Raw genomic sequence first — 19197 nt, 5'->3', positions numbered from 1 at the left:
ATTAAAATGAAGAATGTAGGAAAGATGATAGTGTATGACAGTAGACCCTTTATTATGGATAGATTTAGAGCACAAAAGGCTAAACTAAGGAAGTTATTCAATATAACATCCTTACTGTAGCTTTTTACATAGAATTTCATGAGCAATAATAAAAATTACATGGGACTGTATGATATAGTATTCATTATGGTGGGTACATCTTAAGTAAAGAATAAATTTCCACGTTAAAAACAAAATACTGAAATTGAAATTGCAGGTCAGATGTCTTTAAGAAGTAGTTTTATTACAGACAAATAAATTAGCAAGTGCATAATTACGATAGTAATAATATCTGTAAACTAAATAGGAGTTATTACCCTTAGAACTTCGTATATCTAAATAGAAATGTAATTAGGTAAATAAAAAACCTTATTGGGAATCGAGTTTTGTAACACTTGGAGGCAGTTTCATGGTGACCTTAAGGAAGAAAATTGTTGAATAGATTGATCTGTTGATCCATATCCCTAACTGTTCATTTTAAGTAGAAGGTAATACCCAGGTCAAGAACTGAATATGACATAAAAGAACGTTATAAGGATTTAGCTGGATGAAGCCAAACAGTGTCTTGAAACTAAAATAAAGTATATTATACTTATCTCTAAACTACATAATTTGTACTGACATTTCATTAAATATATTCATTCTTTCATCTTAATTTCTTAGAGAGGAGTGATCCTAAGTGTCTGGCAAAACCTAGGCCTTCAGTCATAGAGGAAAGGTGTTAAGTAAAACAGAGATGCTTATCTCAAGCACTTGAGTGACCAGCACTCTAATAACAAGATAGTAAGATATTTGAAAGAGTCAGTATGCTTCCATGAAAAGGTGAATGCACCATTTTGGAGTTATCACAGAGAACATTAGTTTGAAAGACACATTTTCCAGCAGCAAAAGTGAGTACAAGCATTTGTATTGTCCAGTCAGAAAGAAAGGCGAGGGTTTTCAAATATGTGATTATAATGATATAATATTATATGACACTTTCGTTACATGTCTGTGTAGTGTGGTTATTCTTTCTCCTCTGAGTGAAAATATAAGTGCTACTACTAGTGTCTAGTTATGCATCTTTTAGAAAAATACTACTTTTCATAGGTATTTTGAATAATAGCATGGTTTTCAGTGCTTTGGTGATGCACTAACACATTTGAGAAAGATTGCAGCCTGGAATATGCAACACCTGGGGAATGCAAGCACTTCCTGTTGTGAATTTTAAATGAAGCCTTTGGTGAAAGCATTTGATTTGTTTAATACTTTAAAAAAAATCTGGGGAGGTTACCTAGCTACAGACTCCTTTCTTGTGTATTTTTTATTATTTAAAAGCTTTGGTTTCAGGAGAGCAGCAGCAGACACTTTCAGCGCTAGGGCTATGTACAGCAGAGCTAGCTTTGAACTGCAGAGTACAGATCTAATTACACAGCTTGTGGCTGTGGAACCACTTCTCTCTATTCTAAATTGCTTTTCCTAAATTATTTGCATAATTTAATGCACAGAGATTTTGCCACCGAAATACTATGTTCTCTGACACAGTTAGGACAGGCTAAATTAACCCTCTTAAGACTATACTGTTGTCTCACAATGTATTTGGTAAATGCTTAACAATTTTATGGGGCGGGGGGGAGCTCAACAAGTGTTACATGACAATTTTTAGCTAGGACTAGTTCTTTGCAAACATACTTGGTGATGTACAGTCATTTGAAGTAAACATTAACCTTAAGATTGGGCATCTCTAATTTGTTGGGTTTTTTAATCATGCTATCTGTCTACCTCTCACTGAGAAGTTCTGTTAGAAGAAATTAGTAAAATATGAAACCAAGATGACTTTAGAAGTGAAGTAGGTTTTTTCAGATAAACTTTTGATACAGGGTTTATAATAAGTGAGAATTCATGGAAGAAGGTATAAGGGATCTGTTCATAAAAGGAAATTGCTGTTTTCAGTAGTTATGTATTTTTATTCCAACTGTCTATAAAAAAAGGTATAGAAATACATAAATAGACAAGTAATCTTTAAGACATTAATGAAGACAGAAGGGACATACACTGTACTTTAGTTACATTGTGGTTCTCTTATTTTTCCAAGAAATTTTTAAAATATTTTGTCAGTATGTAGTTTTTAAGTTAGAGAAAATTGATGTTGCAAACTGTGACATGTATCTGAGAATAATTCTACTCAGATGAAAGGTAATAGTTGCAGGAGTCACAGTGTTACTAAATTTATGATGGAAAGATGTATCAAATAAGCTAAAAAAAAGTGAATAGTAGTTCCTGCCAGTAATGTTATGCACACAGTTTCTCTTTTATCTCTTCTCTGACACCTGAATTAATTTGCTTGGTTTTAATTATAAATTTATAATTTATATAAATTCACGACTATAATGTCTACTTTTATATAAAATTATCTGTACATTATATGACTATAATTAAATTTTTAACTTCCAAGTTAAGAACAGAGGCAATAACTTGTTTAATTATATCCCGAATACTGCCACTTTGGTAATAGTGTTTCATTTAAAGTAATTCAATTTATATACTGCAAGTTGATACCTGCATGATGGTGCCAAAAGGCCAGGGCTCTCTGGAAACTGACTTACAAATCTTAGCATTGAACTGAAACTACCTTAAAACAGAACTGCAACTCCATAGTTACAGTTTTAATTAAGATTAGATGGACTTTCAAAACGGCGTTTGCTATTTTCTCAAGAGTCCAACACTCAATTTTTTCTATATGTGAGTGTTAAGAACACAGAAATTGTTGTACTTGATCAAACAGAAGAATTGTCTAACCAACACAATTTAAGCAATTTAAGAGGTCAATTTAAGCAAACCCTGGACAATACAGTGTGCTTAGGGGGACAATACAGAAAGTGTTTTCTATAGTATACCTTTCCCAGACATTCAATACTGTTACTACACTAGAACTAAGTGATGTTTTCCGTTTCTACATCAGTTGGGGGCTTAATGCCAAGATTCATCTCAAATGTGCCTTACAGTGAATCTTAAATTTAATACCAGGTTAAATTTCTTCATATACGTGTGTAGAGGAATAAGTATTAACATCTTATTGCTGTCTCTTGGTTCAGATACCATATGTGAAGGTTATAACCATAATCAAGTGACAGGGGTGTTGGTTGGATGATACCCAACTGTGTTTCCAAAACCTGCTGCAGACATGGGTATAAACAATTATTGATTAGTACTCAATTCTTAGTTGGTATTTTCAAGGAAATGTCCACAATGTTTCCAAGGGATCTCCCTGAGTGATGATTTAAAACCCATAATCTTATATTTTAGTTTAAAATTTGTATCCCTACATGTATTTTGCACTTGTTGGTGCTTAAATTCATTCATCTTTCTGATTGTCCAATGGTGTGAGACAACAATATCCTCCTGAAGTTCTTTATATTCAACTGTATCACGCAGTCAAGTTGTACCATCAGGAAACGTCACCTCACTGTTTATTTCCAGATCACTTAGGATGTGTCAGAGAACACAACCCTTTACATTAGTGGTAATCTCTGTATTTTGTGAAAACTGCCAACTGTTGGTTTGGGGTTTTTTTGCCAACAATTGTTCTCTATCTTTTAAAAACTAAAGAACTAAAAAGAAAGAGAACCTTCTTAAAAGCTCTTTGAAAATATTAAATGTAATATAGGCAGGACCACCTGCCTATTTTCATTATTTGATTAAGACTTATGTTATTTCTTATCAGCCCTGTTTCTTTCTGTCTTCAAGGTGATGGTGTTTGTTCATGCTAGAAATGCCACAGTACGAACTGCTATGGGTCTTCGAGAGAAAGCAAAAAACAATGGTCATATTTGTCACTTTTTGTCACCCCAAGGATCAGATTATGGACAAGCTGAAAAACAAGTAAGTAAATAATTTACACTGATATTCTTTACAGTCCTAGAATTAATGTTTTCAGTCCAAGATAGGAATAGATGAAGTATTTTGGAGCTTCTGGGAATATATACTTTTCTCTTAAGCTATTGAAAGTACAAGTGTTTATTTAGACACTCCCAATTATTGCTGAAGTAGTTTGAAAAAATTATATGCTTATTTCAGCAGGGCATATTGTGTGAGGTATCTGTCAAAGTAGTAGTTTCCCAGCTTGTTCTGTATTTCAGTGAAAACTACTGCTGTTTTGTTCTTCTCTTCATTCTGGGATTGAATGAATTAGAAAGCATATTCTTATGTTGATGGGAACCATTAGAATGTTGCAGAGAAAAGTTCTAAGCCTATTTGGAATACAGGCTATTGCTGCTTGTGATTACATAGTGATTTAAGGTAGCATTTATTGTACAAATTAAGAGAGTGATAGATGAGATGGCCTTTGGATTGGTTGACTGCATATCTGAAATAACTTATTTTTCTAAGAGTATTTATGCATCACACTGAAGTCTAGGAGATACTGAGTAAAATAACAAATCATAAAATTATGGAATGGTTTGAATTGGGAGAGACCTTGAAGATCATCTAGTTTCAACCACCCTGCCAAGGCTGCTCCAAAATTACTTGCTCTTTCTTCTGTCTTCTACATCCTGTATGTAATGAGTGGACACTATGACAAATCTTTAAACACAGAATAATATAAAGTATGGACCAGTGTTGACTGCTTTTTTTTTTTTTAAGATGTCAGTGACTTTTACATTAAGATGCAATTTGCAATGCTAGTAAGGAGATTTTGTTTCATTTTTTTAATCATGAAGAGCACATTTAAGATCAGGATGCTTTTTTGATGAAGTTGTCATCCATTCTTAAAGTAGTTGTCTTATCATCCTTAGATCATGTGCTACCTGCCAATATAATGCATTCAAACCAGCTGTCTGCTCCCAGTAACCCATTTCCATGAGGGAGTGAACTTTTGGTTGCCAGAATTTATGCTGCTAGGGTGTCCTGCTTTTGGTTAGCCTCTTTCCTGGCTGCTTTTCAGCTTGGGCAGGAAATCCTGGAGTCATAGTACTGTAATGACTTTTTAGAAGGTGGACTAGTCTACACTACATCAAAAGGACAAATCAACTGTTTCTAGCATTTCTAGCTGCTTCAGAAAATAATGCATAATGTGAGTGTGTTTTGACAGAACATACTTAACACTTTTGGCTATAACAGGCAGATTACATCTCTGAGGCAATGCATCTTATGTATCATATTAGAAAGGACAGATAGGGAAGAGGAGCAGAGGGAGTTGTGCTCTCGGTTACAGAATCACTGAACTGTTCAGATTGCAGAAGACCTTTAAGATCATAGAGTCTAACTGTAAACCTTGTTAGATCCTTGTCTGTGCAGACCTCCGCAGTGAAACTGGCCATATGCAGCTCCTGGCTGGTTCAGGGTTGGACCAGGATGGAACAGACAGGGATATTGTGGTTGAGGTCTGTTATGGGCCACCTGTCCATGGGGACGTAGTGGATATCATAGAATCATAGAATCACCAGGTTGCAAGAGACCCACCGGATCATCGAGTCCAACCATTACTATCAAACACTAAACCATGCCCCTCAGCACCTCGTCCACCCGTGCCTTAAACACCTCCAGGGAAGGTGACTCAACCACCTCCCTGGGCAGCCTGTTCCAGTGCCCAATGACCCTTTCTGTGAAGAATTTTTTCCTAATGTCCAGCCTGAACCTCCCCTGGCGGAGCTTGAGGCCATTCCCTCTCGTTCTGTCCCCTGTCACTTGGGAGAAGAGGCCAGCACCCTCCTCTCTACAACCTCCTTTCAGGTAGTTGTAGAGAGCAATGAGGTCTCCCCTCAGCCTCCTCTTCTCCAGGCTAAACAACCCCAGCTCTCTCAGCCGCTCCTCATAAGACCTGCTCTCCAGCCCCCTCACGAGCTTCGTTGCTCTTCTCTGGACTTGCTCCAGAGCCTCAACATCCTTCTTGTGGTGAGGGGCCCAGAACTGAACACAGTATTCGAGGAGCGGTCTCACCAGTGCCGAGTACAGAGGGATAATAACCTCCCTGGACCTGCTGGTCACGCCATTTCTGATACAAGCCAAGATGCCATTGGCCTTCTTGGCCACCTGGGCACACTGCTGGCTCATATTCAGTCGGCTGTCAACCAACACCCCCAGGTCCCTCTCCTCCAGGCAGCTTTAAATATGACTTATGAGGAGCTACTAGCAGAAGTCTCCTGCTGACCAGCCTTCATTTTCATTTTCAACCATCTCCTCAGGGGATAGCATTATTCAAGCTATGAGGTTCATAGGCCCATGAAGTTCATAGGCTGCATTTAGAGACAGCTTTTGAATCCAACCAGACTCCTACTTGGCTTGCTGGGAAGAACTGGAGGTAACTCTTGCCATGAATGACAATTGAGCTATTAGGCTCAATATTCAGAGGAAGGCAGTGTTGATAAACAGCAAGAGTTAGGACTGTGGTCTTCAGGTGAGCAGTCTTCGACTTATTCAGAGAATTGCATGGTAGAATCCCCTGAGAAGTTTCCATGAAGTAGACAAATCTCTCTGCTTTTACACTGTACAAATGGCTTGAATAGAGAGGAGTTCACCTTCTCATAACTTAACATCATGATGCAAGAAATGGGAAAACTGTAAGCTTAGCTTTAAATGCTATAAATACAAAATGTGAATAAAATATTGTCACTGTATGTGTATTCATGTGAAATGTGCTTGTTATTCTAAGCAAATTCTGAAGGGAATTTGAACTTTTATGTTGGGAAACTAGCGTTTTAACATGAAACTACGAGCATCATTCTTTTTCAGAAGAAGCTGTAGAAACAAGTTCAGTATGACTTGAATAGTTAAATACTTCCAAGTGTTCTTGTATCTTACAGGAGAAAGTGAAATATGAAAGATTAATGTGAGAAAGTATAGAATTTTTCCCAACAGGATGTGATATGTTCTTAAGAATTAGTATATAGGAAAAGTCCAAAAGTTTAGACCAAATGCCGTTACAAATGAAGCCAGTGATGATTGTCTTGGAAAGCAAGACCATGAAGTATGACTCGTAAGCACAGAACAAATTTACAACCAAGGACTGATAAGAAAGAAGGGGTGTGAAGAGCATAGCAGTGAATGAGAGAGAATTGTGTTCTTCAGCAGCATTCACATAATGTTGTTGTGGCTGCCTCAAGTCTTAAAATGGCTATCAACAGACAGAATAATTCATTTAATTCCTTCAGTGTTCAATATATGTGATATGCACATTTTACATTAATGCAAATTCACATTATTTTACTTCTTATGCATGTAAATATGACCTAGATCCTGAAAAAAATATAATTGGTGGTAGTGGTGTTATTGTTATTAGACAAAATATATACTGCAGTGTACTTAGGGGCTTCTTCAATGACACCCATAAATAAATTAGTAATGATAATCATAAAAACAGAGTGAAGGCCTAGTTATACTGAAGCCTGTGGCAAAACATCACCAATAACTTTTTCTACATACTTCCATTCATCCTTTTCCAGGATCCATTCACTAAAGTTAAATTATTTTACTTAACATAAAAAACAGGTATTTTGTTGGTTTTGCCTCTGTTACCTGATAAATATTACCTACAAAAGGAGTTTTTTAGATATAAAGGAAATCTAATACATTTTCTCTGTTCATAGGAAACTTGTTCTCATTTAAAATAAAAATGCATATCAAGTTTAGAAATTATGTCACAGCATATGTTTTTGAGCCCTATTTTTATTTATATATAGTTATCACAATAAGGATGCTAATCAAATAAGATATATACGCTGCCAGGTAGCAACTCTGCGTAAACAGTCATCAATAATCATAAAATGAGTGGTATACTAACAACATTTTGCTGAGCAATTAAGGCTAACATATTAAGACATATGAGTAGACCAAAGATTTGGGTGATTAGAGCATGTGGGGTTTTTTATTAAAATTATTACTGTTCAGTCTCAATTTCTAACAGAAGTGACTAGTAACAACAGTAATGTATGTTCATTTTATCAAAGATGGACTTATCTTTTCTAATCTCATGTTTTGTCGTAGTAATTTTCTGCACTAAAATGTCTAAAGATTTCAAAGTGTATCAGGTAGAGACAGTGAAGTCAAGCTTCGATAAAGAGACTTTTTCCCCACTACCTTTCTACTTCTTCTCCAATTAAGTCATTTCGTAATTAAACACGTAAGGCTCAAATAGCACTATATGAAGCATGTGCAATGCATGTCTATGTTCAGGTAACCTGAAAGTGTAGCAATTTTCTTCTCCACTGGTAATTCTAATACCGGAGAGGTTTACTGGCTAGGGTAAGCACTCCAGTGGCACGTAGGTGTGCAGACAGAGACTAAAAATATATGTGTAAGTGACTGTGACCAGGAATTATAACTGTACACTTTTCTAGCATTAAAACTGTCAGGGGGGTGGGAAGGAAACAAAAAACATTATTACTGCAGCCAAGTGTAGTTCTGAACAGAATGAGCCAGAGTTGTAGAAATGCTGCAGAGACAGACTAATGGATTGATAGTTTTTGTGGACAAGAAGGACTAGATGTTGTGAGATGTTTATAAAGCAATGTAAAGAATTGAGCAGGGCCTGAATTTCTGTTTGAGCTTCAGCAAGATATATACAGCCTTGATGTGTGTCATTCCTCGTGTCTTAACTGACTTGCCTACTGATCGAGACCTGGGATCTCATGCTGATCTTTTCACTGGTTAATTTTTCTCACTGTGAAAGTTCTTATTCATTTAAATTATAGTGAATTGTCATTAGAGGTGGATCAAGCCACACAGTAATCTCTTAATGACAAATTTCTGGTGGCCAGGAGAATATACTGGGAGGAGCATTGATACATACTCTTCCTTAGGCTTTTGCTGTTCAGAGACAACTGCTGTAGACAAACTTTCATTCTGACGTGAAACAGCAGTTCTTATACCTTATACAAATACATCTTATCCAATACATTGTGTATTACCATGATAAAACACATGACTTGTAAGAGCTTTTTGGGATTCTTTTTAAAATCCATGCTCAAAACACAGCCTAGGGTCTTCGTTCTCAGATATCTCAAAGCTCTACCTGTAGGTTAGCCAAATGGCATTGTGGAACTGATCTGTCCTTGCAAGCATTTACCGTTACTTCAGAGTGCTTCAGTTGTCCAAACTCTACCTTCAATCAACATGGTCACATTTTAAATTTTTGATCACCAGTAAAAATATGAAATATCCATGGATCAAATTGTATCTCTGGAGAACCTCATTAGACATTCTACTAAGCTAAAGTTTCTACATTCAATTAATTTCTTTGATCATCATTGCCTAATTTTAATCTCCTTAATAAGTGAAATTCATTTTGTATAGTACTAAACTCCCAGCGCCATACCATATAAATTAAATTTCTGACAGAAGTCTAACTGTATTATATCAGTGCTGTATGATGCAGAGTGATTAATTTAAGCTTCATAATAATAATGTCAAGTTTGTCTGACAAAAGCCATTGCGTATAAAGGGATGTTTATTGGCACAGTTCCCAAAATTATCAGGCAGCAGGCCATTCAGTCTTGCCATTTCATTTGGTATGAAATTTAGCAATACCTGGAAGAGAATATTCTTGATAATGTAATACAAACCTTGTTTTGTATTCCATATACAGTGTTCAGTGTAATGAATGAAGATGATATTGAGAAACATATGAAATCAAGTGTATGACATAAAAGAATAAGTAATGCTCAGATCATGTGTGTTCTAGTCTAGACACAGCAAGTATACGTAGAGGCTACTTGAACACATAGAAGGAACTGAAGAATGGGATAGAATAGTTAGAAGCGTTGTATTATTTGCTGGCCTTTAAAATTTGAAACCAATTTTACTAATCCTCTTAATTGTCTGTCAAATGTTTTTAAATTATTAGAAATTAATTTTTAGAGAACATTCATCAAATATTTGATGTGTAATCATTTGTTTGACATTTAATTATTTCGGAGCAAATCCTCATTTTATTTTTGTTTTACTAATAACACATCTAATATTTGATATGCCATTTAAAAACTATAAAAATAAGATGAGGATATGTATTCAAATATATTAGGCTATATTAAATGTCAAACATATATTGAATTTCCCTATTTGTTTTATAATTACTGTGGGTTTTTTTACTTTTGAAAAGTACTTGCTAATTATCTCTCAGAGAATGGAACAAAGCTCTTTATTTTTCTTTCATGGGATATTATATTAGGTAGTCCTTCTTAAAAGTCAGAAACAAAATTCATGAGATGATGTGGTCACAACAATTGACAAATTAAAGAAAAATGTGTGAGTGATCGTACTTTTTTAATGAATCCTGAGCTTTAGTGAAATTTTAGTATTATGAGCTATTTAGATGGACATTTAGGTTTTAGATAGGTTTATTTACAGAAAAATGTATTGTGAGCATTAGAAAAATGTTGCCTCCAGGTTTTTTACGTATTAGAGTTAACTTAGTTACTACCTACTGTAAACTGAAATCAAAAGTTGGCAGACACAGTAAACAATTTCTTTTTGCTTTTGCTTTTCCTGACCTTTAAAAAGGAAAAACATTTGAAGTTTGATGTATATTTCTGTTATTATGATAGTTATTTTTTTTAAGTGTCACTCTAGAAGTCGTATTTGCACGGCTTTAGATTTGTAGTTCTGTTTTCTATTTTGTAGTTCCATGTACTCCTGTACATTGTATGCAGTTGACAGGAATTTTCTAGTGTTTCTATTATGAATCAGAAAGTATAGAATATATAGTATAGATTGAATTCTGTTATCTTTCTAAAAGCCATTCTCTGATCCAAGGATTTCAGATTCGTTCACTTGTCTCTCGAGATCTGATAGTTACAGCAGTGAGGTAACAAGTAACATTCTTCTGCTATCCTGTGAAAAATAAAATGGACTTTTTTTTCCCCCTAATCTATGGGCTTGATCATATATTCTGTTTTATCTATCATGAGTGTCAACTTGATATGCAACGATGCATAGTTTTATCCTGTTTATCTTTGGAAAGCTGCCTCATGAATATTTGTTCTACTTCCAGAAGATGTGCTGTGTTAGTAATGGGACTCCTAGAAGCAAAACGGGATAGCAAACCTTTTTCTAGAGTGATCTCTGAGGTTGAGAATACAGCTGACAGGGCTACTAAATTTATTTTGTCCAAGGAACTCCAAAAAGACATTTTATGCTTTTTTACACAACATTTCAGCAATTTCAGAGTTACTCAGGTTTAAAATCAATAATGGATTTCATCACTGTAAATGTAAGATTTAATACCTTTCTTACTAATCCTCCATGGAAATGCTCTGATAAACTGTAGGATAATGCATTGCCTATAGCATCCCCTTTCATTGTTGATAAAATTTCTTATTACATACTAAATGCACTTTGTAAGATCATTTGCAACTGTTGTCATAGTTATAATATGATTAAGCTTCTTTCCTTAAAAGAAATCTATCACAGCCTCCTGCAAGGTAGTGCAGCATTTGTATTCAGTCAATTTTTTTAAATGTCTTCTTTATTCGTCCTTGTAAATACAGAAAATGAAAATCAAAGGTGTATTGTTTTAAATAATGCTTTTAATAGTTAATTTGATTTAATTGTAAGATTTTATTTTCATGTCTAATTAAAACACACTGAAACTCATTTCTCTCTGGGATATAGGAGCTGTATTAGACTAGCAGAGGTTCCTTGCTGTCAGGCTATGATATTGCTTACTGCAGTGAGCAGCTTTAACAAGCTATTTCATTGATTCTGCAGTCACAGAAGTTTTCAGTCAGTAGCAGCATATATGTATTTTTTTTCCTTTAAAATAGGCATAAATGTTGATAAAAACTAACTTATTTCAACATGAATAAGTGAATATATTAAAAGTATTTAAACATTTTCCTACGCATTTTTGCTGTTCCTTACATGAGATTTTGTGGTCTCCTTGTCTTTCCTGAAGTTTTAACCTCATTCAGGGGCACTGACAGAGAGAAAAGCCACACAACATTCCATTTTCCTTTGACTATGAAAATCTACTTCAGTTCTTCAGTTAGCTGCTAGAATATTTTAGCATATAATCCAGGTCAAAAAGAAAAGGTTTGCTAGGTCTTTCTGCACTATTTATTGGTTGATAGCTTCCCTGGGTAAGATGATTTCAACTCAAAATCTCATTGTTACACAAAGTATGTATGAATATGAAAATAGATATGCAAAGCCATTTGGGAGGGAAAAGCAAAACAAAACAAAAAAAAATTCAGTATTATTTTTTTTCATATTCACAAGTTTGGAAAACAAGACTGCACTCTTTCCACTTCAGTAACACAGCCTACTACCCGCTTTTATATTTGACAGTGCTTGCTTTCACCATTTGTAATGAAGCTCTGGTATATATTAAAAATACGTAATATTTCTTGAGAGGATAAAGCTCCCTTTTCATCATGTTTTCTTCTGTCATTTAGCAAGTTCAAAGGCTGGCAATATCTGATCACTTGTGAACACTCCAGCAAAAATAAATAATAAGATAATATTAAAGTCAGTGGAGATGCTTTCTGCCCTAGCCCATCTCTAGCCCTCCTTCCGGGAGCTTGGTTGGCTCAGCTGTTTTCAGCTGCTTCCAGTCCCTAGGGATTGTTCCAGGCAAGGAATTAAAATTAAAAAAAGAGAAATCCCTAAATTACTAATGACCTATAGGTCTTGCATAGCTTTTCGAAGATGTGCCGGTTAGTTCTTGGCTGCAATGCATAATCTTGTGCAATATGTTCACAACGAGACTGTAGACAATAATCATATTTTTCACGCACCTCTTCTTTGTCAGATATACCAACCATACTGGCAAATGGTTTTGGTCACATGCAATTTAACTAGCTTCATATGGAAACCATATGCTGACTAGAAAATAGAATTTAAAGAGATCCTATCTACTTAGGAATTCATGTGTCGAGAAATAGTGTAGCTACAGTAGGTATTAGTAATGAAGAGAAATTACTGAACAGTAAATAAGAATTTGTGGGTTTTCTGTATTGTGCACTGACAGTGAGTGCTGCTTGTGATCAGTTGTACTTTAAATTTCATGATAATTACATTATTCTCAAGCAAACTTGATACTGTTCAGTGATTAACATTCTATTAGAAGCTGTATTTGATTTCTTTTACAGGAAAAAAACAAAGTAAATTTTCCAAGGTCCAGTGAATTGTGTTCAATTTAGCTTTTTCTACAGCATCACAGCTGACTTATAAAGGAACCTTGCAAAAGCCTCAAAGTACTGTTCATTGGGTTGTAAATGAACGACATAAAAAAACCTCCATTATGTGGTTGTTCATTGCTTTAAAGATGCAGGCCATCACAGGACACCCTTTGTAGGTGCCTTTCCTGAAATAAAATTCAGAACAAAACCTGTAGTTCAGTTATCCTGTAGAATAGGAAGTGCTTTCTTCTAGGGTTACTTGATGTTTTTCCTTTGGATTATCGCTATTAACTCACCATGTTTCTTTCACTTTCTGAGGGTTCATGTGAATTTATTTATTTATATTGTATAAAATAATACAATAATCATATAGGATTTTTTAGACTGTGATTATTTTAAAATTGAATTTTTGACCTGTCATAATTGAGAAGTACATGTTCTTTAACACCTAATTTGACAGAAAACATCACTGCAATATGGAAAATGATCTCACTCTGTCTCTTTAAAAACATGATTAAAATAAGTGCAATTAAATAAATTTACCTGTTGCAAGGAATATTCAGTTCACTTGTCGATTGATAGACTTCCTTCTGTTGAACAAAAAGTGTGGCAAATGTTGAGGTTTTTTTTTCCCCAAGGTACATTTAGATACTTGATTCAACTTTTCATTTAGAAAGCATTATTTTCTTAACAGATGAAGAAAAATATTAGATTTCTCTTCAGTTCATATTTTTAATTTCACTTATTTTCAAATTAGAAAGCTTTCCAGACACAGTTTGCATTGATTCTGGTTCAATGGAATTGTCTAGCTGTGTGTGCTCGCTATTTCATTTATCATCCACTTTCCACTTCCTACTCTCCAAAATACTATAATTTGGGCAAATTTGGCTGGGCTTTTTAACTGTTCCTTTAGTTTATTTGCACAATAAGTAGAGTAGATCAGAACTGGACATAAGCATTTTGTGCTGAAGCTTGCAATGATATCTGGTTAAAATGAATTGTGAAATAATGAGTAAAATGAGTGCACACTTAAGAATTTTAAATAAAAGAGCAATTAGAAGCAACCGGTAAGAGTCAGTGAATTGAATTTGATCCACTGTCTGTTCGTACCACATGCTGAGAACTGGAGGTGCTTTGGAGAAAACAAAGTGGCTTAAAAAGTAATTAAGCATACTTTCAGAAAGCTATGTGGACTTCTTTCCAGAGAGCTGCCAAATATTTATTGCCATACATTTCTCTTTTTGATTTAAGTTGTAAGAAGTGTATAGTCGGCCCCTGTTTTTTAGCATATCCTCTTTATGTTTTATATTATCATCGTTTCTCCATAGTAGGAGGCCAGAAGATTTGAAAGCTTTGATATCTACAGCATTTAGTTTTATCTTCTGGTTATTTTGTATTCATCTTTAGCTCCTTTGAACCAGAATTTCAAAAGTCAGCCAGGACTCAGAAGAATCCTGCTTATTGGAAATCATTGTCCTGGAGAAAAGCATTGTGTTGTATAAAACCTTAGAAGGCTATGATTTAGGAAGTACAGATACCATTGTATATCACCTTTATCAATGTAAAATTATAATTTTGCCTAAATTCACCAAATCTCTTTTGAATAACCTAATTATTTCAGAAAATTCTTTTTGTTGCTAGTAGATTGTTACATCAAAACCAACAGGGACTGATTATAGAAGATTTCCAAAAAAAAAGAAGACACAAAAAAAAAAGCTAAAAGCCAGTATTCTTTTCATCCTACTACGAAGATTTTTAATGAGCATCATATAAGTGTGTATTTGGATATATCTTTGCACATGTAGCATGTTAGTAATTTTTGGCTCATTTGACCAAAAGACAGAACTAGAACTAAAGTTTATGTATTATGCTAGTGGGAACTAGACTAACAGCATCGTGTTTTTGTCAAAGCTAGAGTATACACAAACTGCATGAATGATAATGAAAACTGGTAGGTAACAAAATGAAGCTTACTCTGCAGTATGGAATTAAAAGAAAATTACTAAAAAAACCAGGAGGCATATTTGGAAGTATATGGATTGTGAGAAGCTGCTAGAAATGTGTATGTAGGAAGACAGCAATACTAGGAGACTTGTGAATTTTGGTGGTTATGTATGAATTCTTAGAAAAACTAGAAGTTCGCCATCCCCATTCCACCAAATAGGCCTCACCCTGGACAATATCAGTACAAGTAGATAAAGAATTAAATTTACTCAATAAAACTAAAAGATAGAAAAATTGTAAACTTCTAGAACTTTAAATTTTATTCACATCAAATTACTAGAAGATTGTTAGGCTTTTGGTAGAACAAGGTCTTAAACTAGTTCATTTTTAGTACTCTGTAAGACATACTGAAAAGTGCTGACACTGGAGTATGTTTTTTCCTAGGGTACTTCTTTCCTGTCAAATGCTAACTTTCTTCATTAGGTAAACAAGCTTGACTGAGAAGCAAGATTTGGCTTATGATCTCTTGTATGGCTATAGGTGGTATTGCCAGCAGCTATGGAACCAGCAGAATCTTTTTCTTCTCCAAGTTACAGTCGTAGCATGGGTAGTAAATATTTTAAGAAATTCTAAATACTCAGAAGTGCTATGTCCTGGTATTTCATAGAATCACAGAATTGGAAGGGACCTTAAAGATCATCTAATTCCAACCCCCCTGCCATGGGCAGGGACATCCCACTAGATCAGGTTGGCCAAGGCCCCATCCAGCCTGGCCTTGAATTTATCATACTCCACATTTATTTATCAAACTCCAAATAGAAAAGCCATTTGAGATGAATGTTGTCAACATTTCTAATGCATTCTCTAGAATGGGATATTAGGAGAATATTAAGAACTAGAGTGATATTGCTAGAACATTTGGAGACCAAATGCATGGAATTAATTGGAAGGCATTTCAGGCGGTGGTTTTATTCAGCTTCAGGCTTTTGTTAGGAAAAATCATTCCTAACCTGTAAGATAAACTAGAAAAACAACAAAAGACAAGCAGGACAGATCCTGTTTTGACATATTTGCAGATGATGTGCATATGGCCTGGAAACTTTTCCAAAAAATTTACACGAGATTTTCAGATTTGAAGGTTTTTTGGCTTAGCATTTTTATTTTTTGGTATAGTTTACATGTGAAACAGTTCTAATTAGGCAAGTAAAACTTCTCACCATCATTCTGCCTTTGCAGAAAAATATTTTGATTTTTTGGTAACAGTTAGGAGATCTTCACAAAGATTTTTAATATTTAGTTTTCTTAAGTCAAAGTTAGTGGCTCTTAAATGTGATTAAAGATCAGAGTTTATATATATATCATCTATTAAAAATAGTACATGATTATAGGCATTATGATATCTTGCTCTCTCTGCATTGATATCAACAATCAGTCAGCCATTTATCCATTTTAATTCTAATGAAATATTTATTTCTTTGTTACCTCTTTAATAAAGTATGGTGTTAGCTTATAGTGGAGTTGTCATATTTCTAACGGTGCTTGAGTAGCAAAGGTACCCTGTAGTTCTGTCCTTCTCAGTACCTCACAAGGAGGTTTCTCACATTTATGTTTTGTGCCCCTTGCAATAGAAATCAAAATGCTAATATATCTTTTGGGTATCCCACTTTCAGATATCTGATCTGCCCAGACATTTGAAAATGTCTAATGAAACATGCTAGAAGCTTTACTGAAAATATTTATCTGTACATAAGTTTGTCTACGTTGTGATTGTTTATCACTTCTGTAAAATCATAGAATCATAGCATCATAGAATAACCAGGTTGGAAGAGACCCACCGGATCATCGAGTCCAACCATTCCTATCAAACACTAAACCATTCCCCTTAGCACCTCGTCCACCCGTGCCTTAAACACCTCCAGGGAAGGTGACTCAACCACCTCCCTGGGCAGCCTGTTCCAGTGCCCAATGACCCTTTCTGTGAAGAATTTTTTCCTAATGTCCAGCCTGAACCTACCCTGGTGGAGCCTGAGGCCATTCCCTCTCGTCCTGTCCCCCGTCACTTGGGAGAAGAGGCCAGCACCCTCCTCTCTACAACCCCCTTTCAGGTAGTTATAGAGCGCAATGAGGTCTCCCCTCAGCCTCCTCTTCTCCAGGATAAACAACTTCAGCTCTCTCAATACTACACATGTGATTTCAAACGTTTATCCAGAACTTCTCTAGTGAATCTTTTCAATGACAGAAGGTAGAAAATATGAATTGCTGAGACAAATGTCCAACAGATTCTCTAAATATTGGAAGATTTTGATGAAGTTAGCAAAGGTTCTAAAAAAAAAATCAGGCAATTGTGCATGTTTCCCAATAGATACAAGTGGACTAAGACCAAAATGAAGTTTGTGTACATAAAGATAAGTAAAGATGTATTAAGTTACTTTTTCCAAACAAGCAAATACCAACTATAGATAAGAAAAATAAATAGGAGTGTTCTGTAACTGCGCAACACAATAGTTGTTACATGGGGGAAAGATGTTATGTGCAGCTGCTGGTGGCAGGAACTCAGCAAGACCTGAGGTAGTCTGCCCTGCACACCAACAAAGTACTTGTGACCAAAAGAGTTTGCAGCATCTTTGTTTTTTGAGAGGCAATATTTCCTGGGTGCTGCACAGTTTTCACTGGCAAATTAAACCTCTGATTTAGAAATATTATGCTTCAGCCTTGAAAGCAGCAAGGCTTCTGATATATTTTTCTTTTGAATCAGAAGGGTTTTTCCAAGCAAGGACTTGTAAGAGCTTTTCTAAAAAATTGTCAGCTATTATAATAATGAACTTGAGTGGCATTTTTGAAGAAGCCATGTTGATTTCTAGTAAGTACTAAGAGGAGCTGTCATTTTCTATAAATAACACTGTATGATTAATTTTGATTCAATTAAATTTGAATTCACCATGTGTCATTATTTCTCTGTAAGGTTATGGCCTCTAGGTTAGTAACTGGTATATCCTAGAAATTCTTTTTTCTTTTAGATTGCTAAAAACTGTAGGAAGTTAGTTCAACAGTGGCTTATGAATGCGCAAGTTCTGAACTGTTGACAATTGTTTGAAAAATGCTAAAAACCTAGTAGTGGATGGCAAACCCTTAGGTTCTAGAATATAGAGTATCAATAGCTTTCCAAAAGCCTTTCTAAACTCTTTGTAAAAATAATAAAAGCAGTTAACTCAGGAATCAAAGGCCGTTGCATCAAGGATGAAAAATACTGCACATTTTCTGTATGTGAGAGTACCTCTGGCTTTGATATACATCAATTTGGTAATCAAATGTAGAATTCCAATGCAAAGTCTTTGATTCTAGAGATCACTTTTTCCAAGTATTGTGCTATGTCTGTTTATTAAGGACAGCAATCAGAAATCTGAAGAGTTTGAAGCCTTTAGCATCGTTTTCATTTAAACTGTAGTATTGCTGAATAATTGAACAGAGTCCTAGTTGGCTTGAAGTTGAAGGATCTCATTGAAAAACATATTGAAGCTAATGGGAAAGAGACTGTTTGCTTTGGAGTAAGCCCTAAGGACATGATAAAACACAAAATAGTGTTTCATAGAGAAAACATAGCACAGTTTAACTTTTTGCTGATGTGGATTTTCTGCAAGATTCTGGAACTTAAAGCAATAAGAATATGAGAATTTGTCCCATTGATTCATGGGTTAAAAACCATTCATATAGTTTCCACTATTACTTATAATTCCTTAATGATCCCTTACACTCAAATTATTTTCTTGGTTCTAATAGCTATATCTGTATTATAATAGCTATAGTATAGTAAAAAAGTTTGTACTGCAGCATAGCATTGAAAACATATCTGGTCTCTTGCTCCATGGGCCTTTAATTTTAAAACAACTGTAATTATTTTCAGATGTTCTCTTTGATTTTGTTCCTGTGAGGAAGCATATTTCTTAAAGTAACGACCAATCTCTCTTGTCTATGTAATATATCAAACATGATGGTTCCGAGAGACTTCTATACTTCTTGTGTACTGTACAGGTCTAAAATTCATTGGTTCAGAATCGAGTAATAATTCTTTACTGGTTTAACAATAATACCTCTATTTATTATTTTTTCCCACATGGTCTGG

At 34.9% G+C, this 19197-nt stretch overlaps 1 protein-coding gene across 1 annotated transcript in view; it reads left to right on the top strand.

Annotated features, from left to right (window-relative positions):
* LOC138717797 (activating signal cointegrator 1 complex subunit 3) overlaps positions 1-19197 on the top strand; it is a 277866-nt gene that overhangs the window by 139407 nt on the left and 119262 nt on the right. Inside the window, exon 14 of the mRNA XM_069851636.1 lies at positions 3766-3900. Within this exon, the coding sequence (XP_069707737.1) occupies positions 3766-3900 (135 nt within the window). The remainder of the gene's footprint in view (positions 1-3765; positions 3901-19197) is intronic.

This window comes from Phaenicophaeus curvirostris, chromosome 2 (assembly GCF_032191515.1).
Source record: "Phaenicophaeus curvirostris isolate KB17595 chromosome 2, BPBGC_Pcur_1.0, whole genome shotgun sequence".
Lineage (NCBI taxonomy): Eukaryota > Metazoa > Chordata > Aves > Cuculiformes > Cuculidae > Phaenicophaeus > Phaenicophaeus curvirostris.
The sequence above is the reverse complement of the archived record's forward strand: the minus strand, read 5'-3'. Positions and strand labels throughout refer to the sequence as shown.